The sequence below is a fragment of the Vulpes vulpes genome, chromosome 14 (genome assembly GCF_048418805.1).
Source record: "Vulpes vulpes isolate BD-2025 chromosome 14, VulVul3, whole genome shotgun sequence".
Lineage (NCBI taxonomy): Eukaryota > Metazoa > Chordata > Mammalia > Carnivora > Canidae > Vulpes > Vulpes vulpes.
The window spans coordinates 49134810-49151084 of NC_132793.1; the positions used below are offsets into that span (position 1 = coordinate 49134810).

Below are 16275 nucleotides of genomic sequence, written 5' to 3' on the forward strand. Positions count from 1 at the left end.
TGATGAGCATATGATCAGACAACTAAAGCTGGTTATAACTGGTCCTAACAGAACACGTTTTACTCTGCATCTTGGAACTCAGAACGACTTAATAGAGAACATAGGCCTAAAAATAATTATTTGAAGAATATTGATTTTTATGAGCTTTTGGATCATAACAGAGAATACTACTACACCTTTAACTTTCTATAAATTTCATCAAATATTTTATCATGAAATATTCTCATAAATGCTACTATTTAGTTTAAATTTAGAATGACTTTAGAAATCTGTTTTTATTGGAAAAGTAAATATTTGCTAAAGTAAACTGATACTACAGTGTTTCGTGTTTTACTAAGCAAGGCAAAATTTCACCTACCCATATCATATCAACTAACACTCTCTCTCCATTGTGTATTCCTCTTATGATTTATTTTAGTAGAACTTATCAAGTAGTATGATGTGTCATTATGAAAATTGGCAGGAGAAATTTCCCTTTGGTACTTTTTGATGCCTGGAAGCATAACCTTTCTCTGGTTAGATTTCTAGGACCAACTCACCTGTCAAATAGTTCTCCTCCCGTGACCAGTTCTAGGACCAGACTGATTTCTGTAGGGGTTTCAAATATCTCTTTAAGTTTTATCTGGGGAAAGATATTAAAAAATACATAAGTTCCTTATTTTCATTTTTCTAGGAAAAGCTAATGCCATGACTAAACAACACTCTTTGTAACAGTAATACTTTGGATCGTCAATAAAGGTTCCACATCCAGGTAACAAGCAGCCATCTGTCACTCTCTGGTTATTTGTATCAGTTATCTCATTTCTTAAAGACCCTTTTGAGTTTTTATATTTTTTCCTTTTCACAGCTGAAAGATACCTGCCTTAGAAACACTTCCTAAATTTTGCCAAAACATCACAATTTCTGAATTGCTTCAGAATTAAAAAGCAAAAGCAAGCAAAGAAAACTTGAGCCATTTGAAAGCATCATGGTTACTAGTGATGCAAATGCCTCTTTCTCCTCAAAAGGAACTTGGAATTATAGCCCTAAGCCAGAACAGGAGGGACCAGGTTAAAGTCCGTCTGTATGGAAAGGATATCTCTCAATAGCAAAAATGTTGCCAGCAGATGCAGGGATCCTCAGAAAAGTAGTGATGGTAGGGATTTGATGGACTGTAACAGGGTTTTCATCACATTCAGAAAATCCATTCAATTTTGAATATTTTCCTCAATATATCTAAAAATTTAGTGACCAGGACTGATCTGCATTTGAGAAAAAATCCACATTGGCTTTTCATTGAAAGAAAAAGATGGATAATGTAAAAGTGGTGATTTTTTGGTGCCATTTTGCTTATTGCTTACCAAAGCTCTTTACTGCAAATGGATTTTGTTTAGGGAAGTAAAGTACCCAGCCTCACATTATGGATTGTGATTGGTTTAAGCTGTTTACGATAATCCTCCTCCCCAATTTTCCAGTCTCCGTGCAGTGAAGAGTGATGATCTTGTGGCCAGCTCCGGCTAATAAAGTCTGGAGAGAATTCTGCTGTAGCTGGAAATTCTGGAAAAGCCTCTATTCTTCTCATCACATTGTTGGCGAGGCCTTTCCAATTCTTTCTGTCTAGGGTATGGGCTGACAACTTGTGAAGACTGTGGAGCGGCCCTTGAGGACCACAAAGGAAAAGCATTGAGGGGGGGAAGACGTTTAGGCCCTGAATGGCATCACCCACCGAGGAGCTGACGCAATGCTACCAACTGCCTGCCTTCTGACTGTCACATAAAGTGTTCGTCTAGACTGCCATATTCCAGTTTCCATGACTTATAGCTGACTGCATTGCTAACCCGTATATTACATCTTAAGTACTTTGCTTTAAGCCTAAGCATTGCAGATTAGTCATCCTCCTGGACATTACGACTTTCTCAAAGAAACGAGTAAAATATTTTCTTTGGCTCAATTCAAGTTATGGCCTGGAAAATGATTTTGTTCTCTTCACTTCACTGGCTCAAGAAAGCTTTTGCCAGACCTTTTCCTCAGTGCCTTTGTCTGGACGTAGCCTAGAGCAGAGCTTCTGAGGACATTTTATTTTTCCCATTCAAGTACATCATTTATTTGAATCTTCACATTGTTTCTAAAGTAGATAGCCTCTCAAAGGAGACTGAAATGACTTTGGAGAGCCATGCATTTCTTCACCCACTTTTTCAGCAATGGCATATTAATAAGATAGGCACACAAAAGGAAAAAGCCAGTGTTTTATTAGAGTGAAACAAAACTCAATTTTTAGGTATCCTTTTATGCATGAAAACAAAGACGGTATATAGTGCTGATCTGTCCATTTTGAAACCCTTTCAAGTGGTATTATTTTTAAGATTTATTCAGCTAAAGAACTGAAAAATGTGATCAGATGAGGATGAGAGGAGGCGATGGCAGCTACCTGCTGGTGGTGAAGAATCCCCTTCTCATTATCAGCATGGGCAACAAAGAACAAAGATCCCATTCTGTAACTTTGAGGATTATTTGAAATAGTAGATTAAAAACCACTTACAATGTTTGGATGTGAGAGGCGAAGAAGAACTCCTATCTCAGTTCTCACAATTTTTTTGTCCACCTAGAAGGCAAAATGAGAGAGAGAAAGTAAAAGGAACTCTCACCTTAGAAATACCTTAACTGCAGCAGAGAATCAGAAACAGCACTAACCACCTGGGTGAATCAGGTCATTGGCAAAGAGGCTCATTCTCCGGCGTTTCTGGTCTCTTTCCTAATGCTCCCACCTCCACCCCTTTTCAGTTGTAGGTCTTTCTTCTCTGCTTCAGACATAAGGCAGAACTAGTTACAATGTGGATCACAACTTGTCAAGCCTCTTTTTCAAAAATCACTGCTCTCATCACAAAAGGCCAGGAGAGGGACTGAGCCCTGACCCTGGCACTCAGAATCAGTGATGTTTTTCTAGAAAATAACTGTCAAACACACCACAAAAATCACTGGGCAGCTATCTGAACAGTCATTATGGTGACCTGAAATTAGCTTCCAAGTGCTACTATAATTAGCATCTTCAGACATCAACAGATGGCTTCAACAGATCAATATTACAAAATTGAAACCCATAAAATTACCTTCAGTATTTACAAAACACCTTGAAGAATGGTAGTTTTTTGTTACTAACAATTCACAATTATAAAATACATAACATATATTAATTTAATAATAGAATTTAATCTAAGAATCTAATCTTAGAATTTAATCTAAGTTGGGGGATGTATTTGAGCCCAGGTTCCCCAGCACACAAACGTGAGGGCAAGGATCAACAAACACTCTGATATTTTATTTGGAAGATGCCGTGAGGGCAGGGATAAGGGGAAGTATGGCAAGGTGAGGGGTGACATATGCAGTCAGCACACTGCCTACGGTGGCACAGGAGATGTAAAGAAACAGGAGGTCACACGGGCAGGTGCATACAGTTGGCACACAGCACTGGTCCAGAGGAGCCGCACCAAGCCATCACGCCTTGAAGACGTTCACAGGAAGGAGGGAGACTTCACCCGCCTTGGAAGCTACTTCTCCTGTTGCCCACAGGTGCAATCCTGCCCTCTGGTGTTAACTTTTTTTTTTTTTTTTTTGATTAATTTTTATTGGTGTTCAATTTACCAACATACAGAAAAACACCCAGTGCTCATCCCGTCAAGTGTCCACCTCAGTGCCCGTCACCCATTCCCCTCCAACACCCGCCCTCCTCCCCTTCCACCACCCCTAGTTCGTTTCCCCGAGTTAGGAGTCTTTATGTTCTGTCTCCCTTCCTGATATTTCCCAACATTTCTTCTCCCTTCCTTTATATTCCCTTTCACTATTATTCATATTCCCCAAATGAATGAGAACATACACTGTTTGTCCTTCTCCGATTGACTTATTTCACTCAGCATCATACCCTCCAGTTCCATCCACGTTGAAGCAAATGGTGGGTATTTGTCGTTTCTAATTGCTTTTCCACACGTTTAGGTTGCACGTCCGGTCTCTGTGGCAGTTCTGATGCCATAATCCTCCTCATGAGGTATTCTATCTCACTCAAATCTAGAAGTGGCTGGAAGGGCCACAAGCTTCAGTTGTGTGTCCAGTTGGCCTAACTGCATGAAGCAGACAGTGGGCACTCCAGCTCTCCTGGTGGGGAGGACTGGTGGACAGAGGGAAGCTGAAGCCCAAAGGAGTTTGTCCTGTCACAGTGTGTTCCGGAGTGCTCATCTGTCATAAGGTAAGCCAGATTGACAAAAATGGGATAATGGTCCTGCCTCTCTAATTTACTGCCTTTTATTGCTAATTAGTAAGAGGTTTGTCTTCTATTTATATTGTCTTATTGTTCTAGTTGTCGATTTTAAATGGGCTGGGTACATGGGGTTTTTCTTAAAACCTATTTTAGCTCCTCTATTTAAATTGTTCAAAATATCCAAATATCTCCCTTCATCCTCATAAAGTCACCTTTGAAGCATCTAATAATTTTAATGGTTTCTGAAATACTTTCAATAGAAAACATACTTCTTGAAGATTACACATAAGAAAATAAAACAATTTAATAAAAGTGGTTATACTGATTTGTATTAAAAGTCCATGGAACTTAAGATTCCTTATTGTTGAAAGAAATCCCAATTTTACTATCATTCTCTATGGCAGGAGATAAAGAAATGGATAAAAGGTGTCATTCTAGAGTAATATCAAAGAAAAAGGCTCCACCATTGGAACAGAGTTAATCAGACATGGACCCTTCATTAAGATATACAGCAGTTATACTCCTGTCCTGGGGCTGAGAAGTTACAGAAAAGAAAGGAGAAAGGATTGAAAAATACGTGAAGAAGACATAATGAGGACTTAGGAAAAGAAAAGGAAACCCATTTCTGTACTGTGGGAATGATGGATGGAGGCAGAGGCAGGAAAGGACCTGAGGAGGAGAAGGGGATTTTGTAACAGCAGATTGTGGTGGACCTGAGCCACTTGGGCACCTCAGATGTGGCCCAGATCTGGACTCTGGGATTTTAAATACTCTGCTGAGTTGGGGAACCTATATGAGCAGAGACTACTGCTCTACTCCTAGGATTCAGGCAAGTACAGTGGCATCTCCACATCAGATGCTCAGCCTCGTCTCATGTTCTCTGCGGGGTTTGAGTCCATAAGCTTGTGTGTCTCTCTGTTCTTTCTCTGGCTTCTTAGGCTTATTTGTAGCTTGAGCAATGACAAGAGAACATGATGTGAAGCACAGGACTGTGCTCCTCAAACACTTTGTGGAAAATGGCAAAATACAAATTATTAGTAGATAAATAAATAAGCAGACAAATGTCTTTAAATTTTCACGACAGTTCTCTTCTGCATAGCTTCTGCCTAATTTAGCATCCTGTTTCCTGACATATCAACAAGTACATGTTGGCACCAACATACTTGGTGAAAAGACCTGTCAGCTGGCACTTTGTTAAATTCAAGAATGACAGTTTTAGCCTACAAAGATTTAAAAGCTAAGCACTGCTGTTTGAACATGTAAAAATCAAATGCGGTTTACAGATAAAAATACGGAGCCTGGTATCTCCCATAACTATTTAATTTTAACCAAATCTGATTATTCCTTTTATATTAACCTGATGGAAACCTGGACATCTCATGATACCTTACCTTTTTCGTTGTCTTCTCAAGTGGTGTCTTGTTTTTGTCCCAATAGGAGATGTACCACAGGGCCTGGGGGGACAGGTGGCCTTCCTGTCCCCACTGCTGTCTAAACCATTTCTCCTCCCTTGTCCTCCTAAAGTCTCAGCTGTCTTGAAATGTCTGCCATCAGCCAGCCCAACTTGCACCCTTTTTTGTTTTGCTCCTATTCCTATCTCTGTTACTCTTCCTAAGCATCCTCAGATCTCAGAACATTTCAGCAACTTCATCTCAACCGCGGATCCTATCATCGTTCTTAACAACTTCAACTCTCATGTGAACGATCCTGTCAACATCCTTGTCTCTAGTTTGTCATTTCTTCAATTCCAACAATCTCCTCCTCCACTCTCCCTTAGTAACCCATCCCCATGGCCATATCCAGGCCTTGTCATTACCAGCAATTGTACCACTTCAAAAATACTGATTTGAAACCTCCTGCTTTCTGCCTTCTACCTCCTGTCTTTTTAGTTCTTACTTAGTTTCCATAGTCCATTAGGATAAGCACTGATAGGGCCGCCTGGGTGGCTCAGTGGTTGAGTGTCTGCCTTTGGCTCATGGTGTGACCAAAGGTCCCAGGGTCCCGGGATCGAGTCCCCCAACAGGCTCCCCACAAGAAGTCTGCTCCTCTCTCCACCTGTGTCTCTGCCTCTCTCTCGGAGTCTCTCACAAGTAAATAAAATCTTTTTTTAAAAAAGGATAAGCACTGATATGCATCTCCCCCAACTCCTTTTGCTCTTATCTTTCTCTGTTGGACTCCCCAAGTAAAACCCTTAAATTGGTTAAACTCTACTCTTCTTTTACTCCATGTCTGTGTCTGAACTAAAGTGTCTGGACAACAATCTTGATCGGTCCCATTTTTTAATTTATGACCCCTAATCTCAAGGGACCCTCAGAGCTCCTTACTCTACAACAGAACATTTCACACTTTTCCTCCTCTAACATCCAATACCCCCCTGCCTTCCCCCTTTTACCATAGATCTCCTATTCTATACCTTTCCAACCCTCTGAGAAGGTATAAATAATACAAAGAGAACACAATATTATCATCATCCAATTTATTATCCTATATACATTTATATCCAATTAATGTCATCCATTTATTCCACAAAAATTTTTGATCACCCCCTACATGCAGATTTTATTCTGGGCATGAGGATACAGGAGTGAACAAAACAGATAAACTGCCTAGAAATTTCATGTCCTGAGAAGCTTATTATGTTCTAGTGAAGATTACAAAAGAAGTAAATAAGTAAAAGGTCCAGAGTTGATAAATACTAAGGAAGAAAAAAAGGTAAAGGACATGGGGTGGTGAAGGATGCTATTTGAGATCGAGGGTTAGAGACGTACCATGGTGCAGGGCCACTTGGATCTGAGGGAGGAGTGCTTTAGACCGAGAAACAGCAAACACCAAGGCCCTCAGCTACGAGTGGCAGCAAGGTGTTTAGCCAAAGCAAAGTGACAGGGGAGGAAAGTAGGAGATGATGATGGAGGCTCCTCATAACCAGGGGTCAGGTCATAGAAGCTATGGTGACTGAGTAAGAACTTGATGCTTTAGGAGGACTTTAAGATTCTGAGAAAAGAATGACACAGTCTTAGTTAAGTTTTAAAAGGATACTCTGAAACAATAAAAATAAATAAATAAATAAATAAATAAATAAATAAATAAATGGATACTGTGAGGGGTAACCAACTGAGCAGCTCAGTTGGTTAAGCATTTGACTCTTGATTTTGGTTCAGGCCATGATCTCAGGAGCGTAAGACTGAGCCCCACAGTGGGCTCTGTGCTGAGTATGGAGCCTGCTTGAGATTCTCCCTCCCCTCTTTCCACCCTTCCCCACTCCCTCTCTCTAAAAAAAAAAAAAGAAAAAGAAAGAAAAAAGATGCTCTGAATTTTATAGAGATGAGGATGACGGAAAGAGTAAAGCAGGGACACTAGTTAACAAGTTATTCCAGTGAGAAATTAGGGAGGTTTGGTAGTGATGACAGAGGCATGAAGCAGATGGGTATTTTTAAGGGAGAGAAAATAGTATTTGCAGATGAATTGGCTGCAGGATGTAAGAGAAAGGAAAGTACAGAAGTTGACTCTAAGTTTTTCAGCTTCAGCAATGGGAAGCATAAAACGGCCGTTAAGTCCTGAGGTGGGAAGGACTAAAGGAGCAGGTTCAGAAGAGCTAGTAACATCACGGCCCTGCCCACTGTCCACTCCACTTACCCATCAGCCGTCCCCTCTCATTCTAGCTCGCTAATCATCTAGTTGATCTCTGAAGAACCCAAGATCATTTCCATTTCTGGGCCTTTCCACCACGTACTAGATAGTTTTCTGTCCTGAATGTTCTTCTGCTAGATCTTGCAGTGTGAGTCTGGGCCCAGTGGAGAGGAACATGGAAGGGGCAGCTGCACAGTAGAGGTCATGGTTCAGAGGTGGAGGCAGTGATGAGCCCTGGCCGTGATGGGGCGGGACAGCAAGGAGGTATGCACTGTGGAGGGACCAATATCTTATTTTATATTTAACACTGACGAGCATCACCACTCTTGTTCTGATTAGCCTGGGAAGACAAACTCTCATAATGCACATCAATCAAATAAGCTTGGTTTTGGAAACTATGAGACTCATTTTTTGATAGTTCTGTTAATAGTCACCTCCTACTCCCTGCAGACTCCTGAAACACTGGCAGGGCCATGGGAAGAGTAGAGCTTTCCAGTGGAGGGGAGCCCAAGGACTGGAAGAGTTCAGGCCAGACAAGAATGGCTCCGTGAAGTTCAAACAGGAAATAAAGATGCCTGTATTTCGGAACCGGAAATGTCTATAGTCAGGGAGATTCAGAACCGGGCAGCTCCCTCAAGGGAGGCACCTCTGCTCCCACATTCCTACGTTCTAAAATCTAAGCCTTTCTGCTCACAGATGCCAGAAATTCTTTCACAAGAAACAGTCTTTTATCTTATAGTGAATGAAACAGGCTTAAAATATTCCTGGGAGAGATGACAAGCTGAACAAAGTTTATACAAAAGATCTGGCTCATGCTAGACTCTCACTAGAAACAGATTTGGCTTAACAGAGAAGATAGGAGATATATAAAAATATATAAAGCAGAAAGGACTTTACATCTTTCACTAGCTCTTTTCCCCTTTTTTCATCTCTGTATCTCTCCCTGGGATTAAGAATATATGGGAGTAACCCTGATTTAATACCTCTTCTCCTTCAAAAGACCCTAGATTGGGTATCCCACAATGCCAGAGGCATCCCTCAGTGCCTCACCTCTCTGCCTGCTTCCAAAGCATTTCTCTGCTTCCCTCCACAGACAAACTCCCCAGAATGGTCTCTGCCTCCTTTCTCCACTTCTCCCTCCCACCCCCTTGTATTTGTCAGTGCAACCCTCTCTGGCTTCATCCCAAGAACGCCTCCAAATTGCTCTTCTAGAAAAGAATCAGGGCCTTTTTGGAGGAGCCCTTGGAGCCAAACTACTCATCCTATCCTGTCAGCAGCATTGGATATATTTGGTCACTCCGTTCTTGAAATAAAATTGATTATTCCACGTCACCATTCTGGTCTGACTTTCCTTCTACTTTAAAGGCTCTGAGGGCAGCCCCGGTGGCTCAGCGGTTAGGCACCGCCTTCAGTCCAGGGCGTGATCCTGGAGACCCGGGATCAAGTCCCACATCGGGCTCCCTGCATGGAGCCTGCTTCTCCCTCTGCCTGTGTCTCTGCCTCCCTCTCTCTCTCTCTCTCTCTCTCCCTCCCTCATGAATGAATAAAATCTTTAAAAAAAAAATAAAATAAAATAAAAAATAAAGGCTCTGAAATACCTCCTCACTAATCTCTCTGGATTCTTACCCTTTACAATCATTCCCTCTGCATACAGGCTACAGTGATGTCTTTAAAATGTGTATCAGAGCATGTCACTCTCCTACCTAAATGCCTTTGTTGGCATCTATTGCACTTGGAATAAACACAAACGCTTTACCATGGACCATAAAACTCTGGATGGCTGGGCCTCACCCTTTCAATCTGATGTCATTTTTCTCTCTACACAGGCCTTTCAACTACTAGACCCAACTCCAAAGCCTTTGCACTTGCTCCTTCCTCTTGCACTAGACCTTCTGACTTCTCAGAGCACTTGAGGGGCCTTCCCCGGACTCTTCTTCAAAAGTGACTACACACACATACACATTTATCCTCACGCCATGAATCATATCACTCTAATCTCTTAATAACATTTGCCAAAAAAGCCAATGTTATCATTTAATTTCCAATTCATTGTTTGTTTTTCTTACCAGAACACAAAGCTGTAGGACACCAAGGGTTCTGTCCATTTCCTACACATCAGTATCCCCAGCATTTTTTACCAATGCCTGGTATACAGTGGAAGGAAGGAAGGAAGAAAGGAAGCAAGCTAGAGAGGAAGGGAGGGGGCTAGTACTCCAATACAAGAGTTGGCTGGTTCAAAGGAAAGATCCCTGGTTTCACAGCTTTGGTTAGCGGAGATTAGAACTGATTAGTCTGTCCTCTTGTCATTCGAATCTGTATGACATTTTTGTCATGTTATTGGTACTAATGGAGTGGAGGACACCTGTCCTCCTGGCAGAGCAAAATACCCAATCTAGGGCCCGCAATGATATTAGCTTGTGGTTTCCAAACCGTGAGCCACAAAGAATCAGTATTAAGACGACATTCTCCCAAGGTAAGCGAGAATGTTCCAAGAAATAATAAATAATAATAAAAGCTTTGGTGGCGTTACGGACTTTCTAATCCACTGCAACAGGGGATGATGTTTCCCATCTGCTCCTCTCCCCCATCACAGGATACAGAGCTCTTCAAGCTGCCAAAAGGGAGGGCCATTCTTCAAACAGCACACCTTGCCTTTATTTGTGTGATCAATGCTTTGTATCAAACACAGCCAGAGAAAAGATTAAAAGAAGTGAAAATGATGAAAATCAGAAGCTGGAAGGCACTATGGGCTCCTGAAGGAGCTAGACGACCTTGGGAAGCAGGGAAGTGTAGGGATGGAGCTGCAAACTCTCTGTTGTCTCTGCCTGTCAGGGGACAGTTCAAGAGGGAAGCTTGGCTGGGTCCCTACTCCCCCAGATTCCCTGACACCAGCACAGTCAGATGCTTGCAAAAAGAAAGAAGCTGATATCCTGTGATAAAAAAGGAATGTAATGTCAGCCTCCAAAATTCTCTTTTCAGGGGCATGTTGCCAGGGCTGGAAGAAAATAGATAGTATAGGGGATCCCTGGGTGGCTCAGCGGTTTGGCGCCTGCCTTTGGCCCAGGGCGCGATCCTGGATCCTGGGATCGAATCCCGTGCCAGGCTCCAGGCATGGAGCCTGCTTCTCCCTCCTCCTGTATCTCTGCCTCTCTCTCTCTCTATGTCTATCACAAATAAGTAAATAAATCTTAAAAAAGAAAGAAAGAAAGAAAGAAAGAAAGAAAGAAAGAAAGAAAGAAAGAAAAAGAAAATAGATAGTATAAATTTCTAGAGAAGTATCCTAGCCACCTTAAAAAAATGTGAAATATAAAACATAAAAGTGAGAAATATACCTACCATTGGAACACAATTATCATTAGCATTTTGGTTCATTTTCTTTCAACTTTTTAAACGCTGTTTCTTTACATACTTCAAATACAGACAGATAGCTTTGTTTCTTACAAGTTTCATGAAAAATACCATAAGATATTAAGGATACCTAACATTCACAAGCAAAGTGTAAAACAGTTTCCTAATGCCCTAGTATCATCAATGACTATTTTTATCATTAGATTCTTAGGATTTCTTACAATTTGCTACAATATAAATCACTGTGTAATGAACAGCCACGGCTGTACTTTATTTTAAAATGCAACTTGTGGGATGCCTGGGGGGCTCCATGGTTGAGCATCTGCCTTCGGCTCAGGGCGTGGGATCAAGTCCCACATCGTGCTCCCCACGGGGAGCCTGATTCTCCCTCTGCCTGTGTCTCTGTCTCTGTGTCTCATGAATTAATAAATAAAATAATAAATAAATAAATAAATAAATAAATAAATAAATAAATAAAATTTTTTGAAAATGCAACTTGAATTCTGGTTCTGCCATTTAGAGTCCTTGATAAAATCATTTATCCTGAGGATTATTTAGATTTCTTCAGAGCTAAAATAGAGATAATAATTGCTATTTACAGTATCACTGTTTAAGGAGTAAATGAAAATAGTTGTGAAGTCTCCTGCTCACAGTAGATGTTCAGTGCCTTTCCTGAAAGGACTTTTTAAAAGTAAGGTAAGTATTTCCTAGTGTTCTATTTTCAATTTTCTATGTTTTCCCATAAAAGTCACTCTAATTGAAACAAACTAGAAATATTGGGATTTATGAAAGTGCCAGTCCTAGTAAGGAAAAAAGTGTCTAAGAAGCTTGAAATATGGTTTTGTTCCTCTTTCCTTCTAAAAGTGAAAGATAACTTCATCAAAATCCTAAACTATATCCAATATAATCTTCTTATTTGAAGGTAATCAAAGAGGGGAACTGATACCTGTTTGCATTTACATTTAAATGCCTTTCTGCACCTTTTTTTGAAGATTGGGATAAAAGCCGCACTACTTTGGTTAAGCTCCACAGAGCTTTTAATACCAAATTCTTATGTTTATTACCCAGTTGGCCACCGAGGTCACACCTGAGTTACTACAGACCTGGGTATCAGCTATCTCCTAATTCGAATTTCTCTTAGAACTTAACAAACTGCATCACGCCCTTGTAGTGCTGAGGTAGGGAAACTGAAGGAAGGCATAAAAACCTACTTTTTGTGCCTTTCCTGCCTCTGTTCTTGCTAGGACCTGCACCCCTCCTTTGCACATGCCTTAATGCACATAGTGTACACGTCTTCCTGGTATGAGATGAGGAGTTTTGATTTCTCTAGAAGAGACAATATCTGAGGAAGGCCAGGTGCGGATGACTGGATGCAGCTACCATGTGGTTGTTCCAGATCACCAGGGCTGGGCGTCTTGACATCAAGGCCGCCTGGCTCCAAGGAGTAACATCTGGGTTCTCATCTTTGCTCTAGGTGGTTCCTGGATGTCTGAGAGGACATGTACGCCATCATGATCCTCAATTTTAAAACCCCAGACCCCAAACAAAGACAGGGATCTTATGACTTTGTGGTCTGTCAAATAACAAAAACATAAAATACTCTTATAAACATGATTTTAAATCTCATCAATCACATCTTGGGATTGAATCCCTTAAGAGAAAAGCTTTCAATAGGAGAAAATCTGGATACTCTTAGAAGCTTTAGCTCCTTAACTGTTGTTCTTTCTAAGATAATTATGACTTTCAAATAAGCTAATTAATATTGTTCAAGGATGCTGAAATTTTTCTCTAAGAAAAGTAATGTTACTGACAAAAAAAAAAGATTTTAAATTACCTCAAAAGCAATATAAACATGTTCTGGGGCTGGAATTATAAGGAAAGAGATAGTAGAAATCTTAATGATTTAAGGTTTGAAAAAAATTCCATTGTTGATGTTGCTGCAGGGCAGTACTCTTCCTCTGAAGGTGTGACCTTGCTGAAGAAGCGTCTTAACATGAGTGGACCCCAGAGCTTCCCTTTTCTGGAGACCAGAGGCTTCTAGAAATCCGCAGCTGAAGTATGTCAGCTCAGTTCTTCTCAACATCTTTCTCTTTGGGGTGATGTGCACATCCTCCTGGTGCTCCCATTAGTTTCTCCTTAAGTCTCTTCTGGGTTAAATGGCTGAGTTTAAAGGCTTCGTGCCTAAGTGACTGGGTAGACACGCACATCATTCCATGACAATGCCCTAGCGTGTCCCCTCTCTGATACTGTCCAGGACTGGCAGGGTTCAGAGAAGACAGCAGAACGGGTTTGTAATCCATGCCCTGAGCTGGTCTCTGATTTTGTGCTGCCTGGCTGGTTTACTCCTGTCCCTGAATGTCGACCACTATGTGACTCCCTGATGCGTCCCCAACTGTCTATCGCTGCTGGCGGCCTCATCTGGTCAGGTGTTCAGTGTAGTCAGCGACTGGTGATGGCTGTGGTGCATGGGTACTTCAATCTCACCGGAGACACCATGAGTAACTTTAAGCAAGTATGGAAAGAACAGGGCAAGGGACAAACAGCTCTGAGACAGATAAACTTACATTGAATATTTACCCTAGAGAAGTTCTTTTAAACTGAAAAAGATTTTTTAAATGAGGTAACACTAAGATGTCTTTAACTGGAAAGTTTAAGTATCATTTCCCCAGATATCCAGGGGTACCAATCTCAGGAAGAATTTAATTATCATAGAAAATAGAGGATACTTTGCACTGCTGGGGACTGACCCCAAAGATACAGATGCAGTGAAACGCCAGGACACCTGCACCCCGATGTTTATAGCAGCAATGTCCACAATAGCCAAACTGTGGAAGGAGCCTCGGTGTCCATCGAAAGATGAATGGATAAGGAAGATGTGGTCTATGTATACAATGGAATATTCCTCAGCCATTAGAAATGACAAATACCCACCATTTGCTTCGACGTGGATGGACTTGGAGGATATGATGCTGAGTGAAGTAAGTCAATCAGAGAAGGACAAACATTATATGGTCTCATTCATTTGGGGAATATAATAGTGAAAGGGAATAAAGGGGAAGGGAGAAGAAATGGGTAGGAAATATCAGAATATCAGAAAGGAAATATCAGACAGAACATGGAAGACTCCTAACGAAATGAACTAGGGGTGGTGGAAAGGGAGGTGGGTGGGGGGTGGGGTTGACTGGGTGATGGGCACTGAGGGGGGGATGGGTTGAGCACTGAGTGTTATGCTAAATGTTGGCAAATTGAACTCCAATAAAAAAAATTTTAATTAAAAAAAAAGAAAATAGAGGATACTTTAAATTTTTTGGCAGATAAATGTTGTAGGTAAATTTTGACACTTGTCCACATTCCCCCTTCGTAAGAATGTCAAAATTTAAAAGCTCATAATGGTAATCTTACATCTGCTTTATCAAGGAAAAAAAAATCATTCACAGCTTGTAGTACTTTATTACACATGCCCCATCTTGACATTGATCACAACACCCAAATGTGTCCTCATGTTATTATGGAAAAATAGTTCTAGACTATTCTGATCCCCAAATTTAAAAAAAATCCTCCCAATGACAGCTTGGTATGTTGTGTGTGGGGGGGACTAGATATAACAACCCATTTGATATATTTCCCAGATTTCTGGGGTAGAGATAAATATGAGAAGCTTTAAGTGAATTTATCTTGTGATACTGACACCTGCAGCAGAGAAGAAATTGGAATTCCATACACGCATCCATGCCTGGGGTCCCTCCATCCCATCTGCCAGTAAGACAAAGTGCAAAGAGATTCACACCAAGCAACACAATATAGTTTGTGTCTTACACGCTCCCTAGTTATTCCTCTTTCATTTGTTAGTGAATATTGTGTGCTGAGACTCATTAAATTAAGCTTTTAACAGCATTTGTAAAGAATATGTTGCTTGTGTTTGCTGCACATAGGGAATATTATTTACCTTTGTTTCACAGTGTGACTTAGAAATGCACTCAGTTTCTCTTTTTCTGTGTCAACAGAGGCTTTTTCATCTCTTACCAGCTTAGCAAGGAGCAATATCTAGTTTCAGTCTCAGATCTGGGCCATGATCATTCCTATCTTTTTTTGTCTGTGTTTTTTTCCCCTTTGGTCTTTTTTTCTATCAGGACTTAACTGGTATAAACAGAAAGGACCCAGATTTAGGACTCAAAGCCCTGGGTTCAAATTCTGTATGCCATTATGTACTTTGGACACGTCTGTTTTCTAAAACTCCCATAAGTAAGATACTCCCATGGGGCACGTTGTGTTAACATGTGAAAGGGGCCACATAGGGTTTAATAATTACATGTGGGCACCATTCTTATCAGCATTAAGCTCCTTTACTGTTAAAACTACTGAAGGGGCATAAGATGACTTGAGAATATTTAACTTTAAAAAGAAAGCAGTTGATAGCTAATTCAGTACTGAAAATTATTCAAATCTCTTCTAATTAATATCTGCACATAGTCACTCCTTTCCTGTCCTTTAGCAGACCCATGGTTTTGGAGTTCCAAAACTTGATCCTTTTTCTTAGCCTTCCTTCTCCCCTCTTCTTCTTACCTTATCTGGATGGATGTAGCTTTGACCATCATTCAACATTGTACCATAAATACAAAAAAAAAATCAAAATTTATTGCAATGTCCCTCTGTTAACACTGATATTATAGCCTGTTCCCTTCTTAGTAAGCTATGAATCCCAATTCTGCTCTAAGGCTGGTAAACTGTTCTTTCGACTCTCTTGTCAACCTGGATGTGGCCCACTGGGCACTACTCCCCAGCTCTGGTCTTCCAACCTTGGCTCCTTTCAACTGCTGGTCTCCTAGCACTTCTCCTTCAGTTTCAAGGCCTTTTCCATTCAGCTCTATGAGAAGTTTCTAGTCTCTACCTATAAGATTTCCTGTTTGTGGCTAATCACGCATGTCCTTTTTCTGCTACTCCACAGCCTCCATTTAAAGGGTGGAGATCACTTTAGATCAAGCTGCCCACTCCTTATAAAAGCACTCGAGGTTTCACTGTGATCATCTGAGTGGATGGCGTCACTACAAAGTGTGTTTCCTTCAGGCAACAGC

The 16275-nt window shown here is 40.9% G+C and overlaps 1 protein-coding gene across 3 annotated transcripts in view; it reads right to left on the reverse strand.

Moving 5' to 3' along the window:
* Window positions 1-16275, reverse strand: part of CAMK4 (calcium/calmodulin dependent protein kinase IV) — a 197157-nt gene that overhangs the window by 74448 nt on the left and 106434 nt on the right. For all 3 annotated transcript variants that reach the window (XM_072736585.1, XM_072736586.1, XM_072736583.1), the window contains 2 exons: window positions 2519-2581; window positions 540-622 (listed from right to left, as the gene is read on the reverse strand). In XM_072736585.1, the coding sequence (XP_072592686.1) occupies window positions 540-622; window positions 2519-2581 (146 nt within the window). The remainder of the gene's footprint in view (window positions 1-539; window positions 623-2518; window positions 2582-16275) is intronic.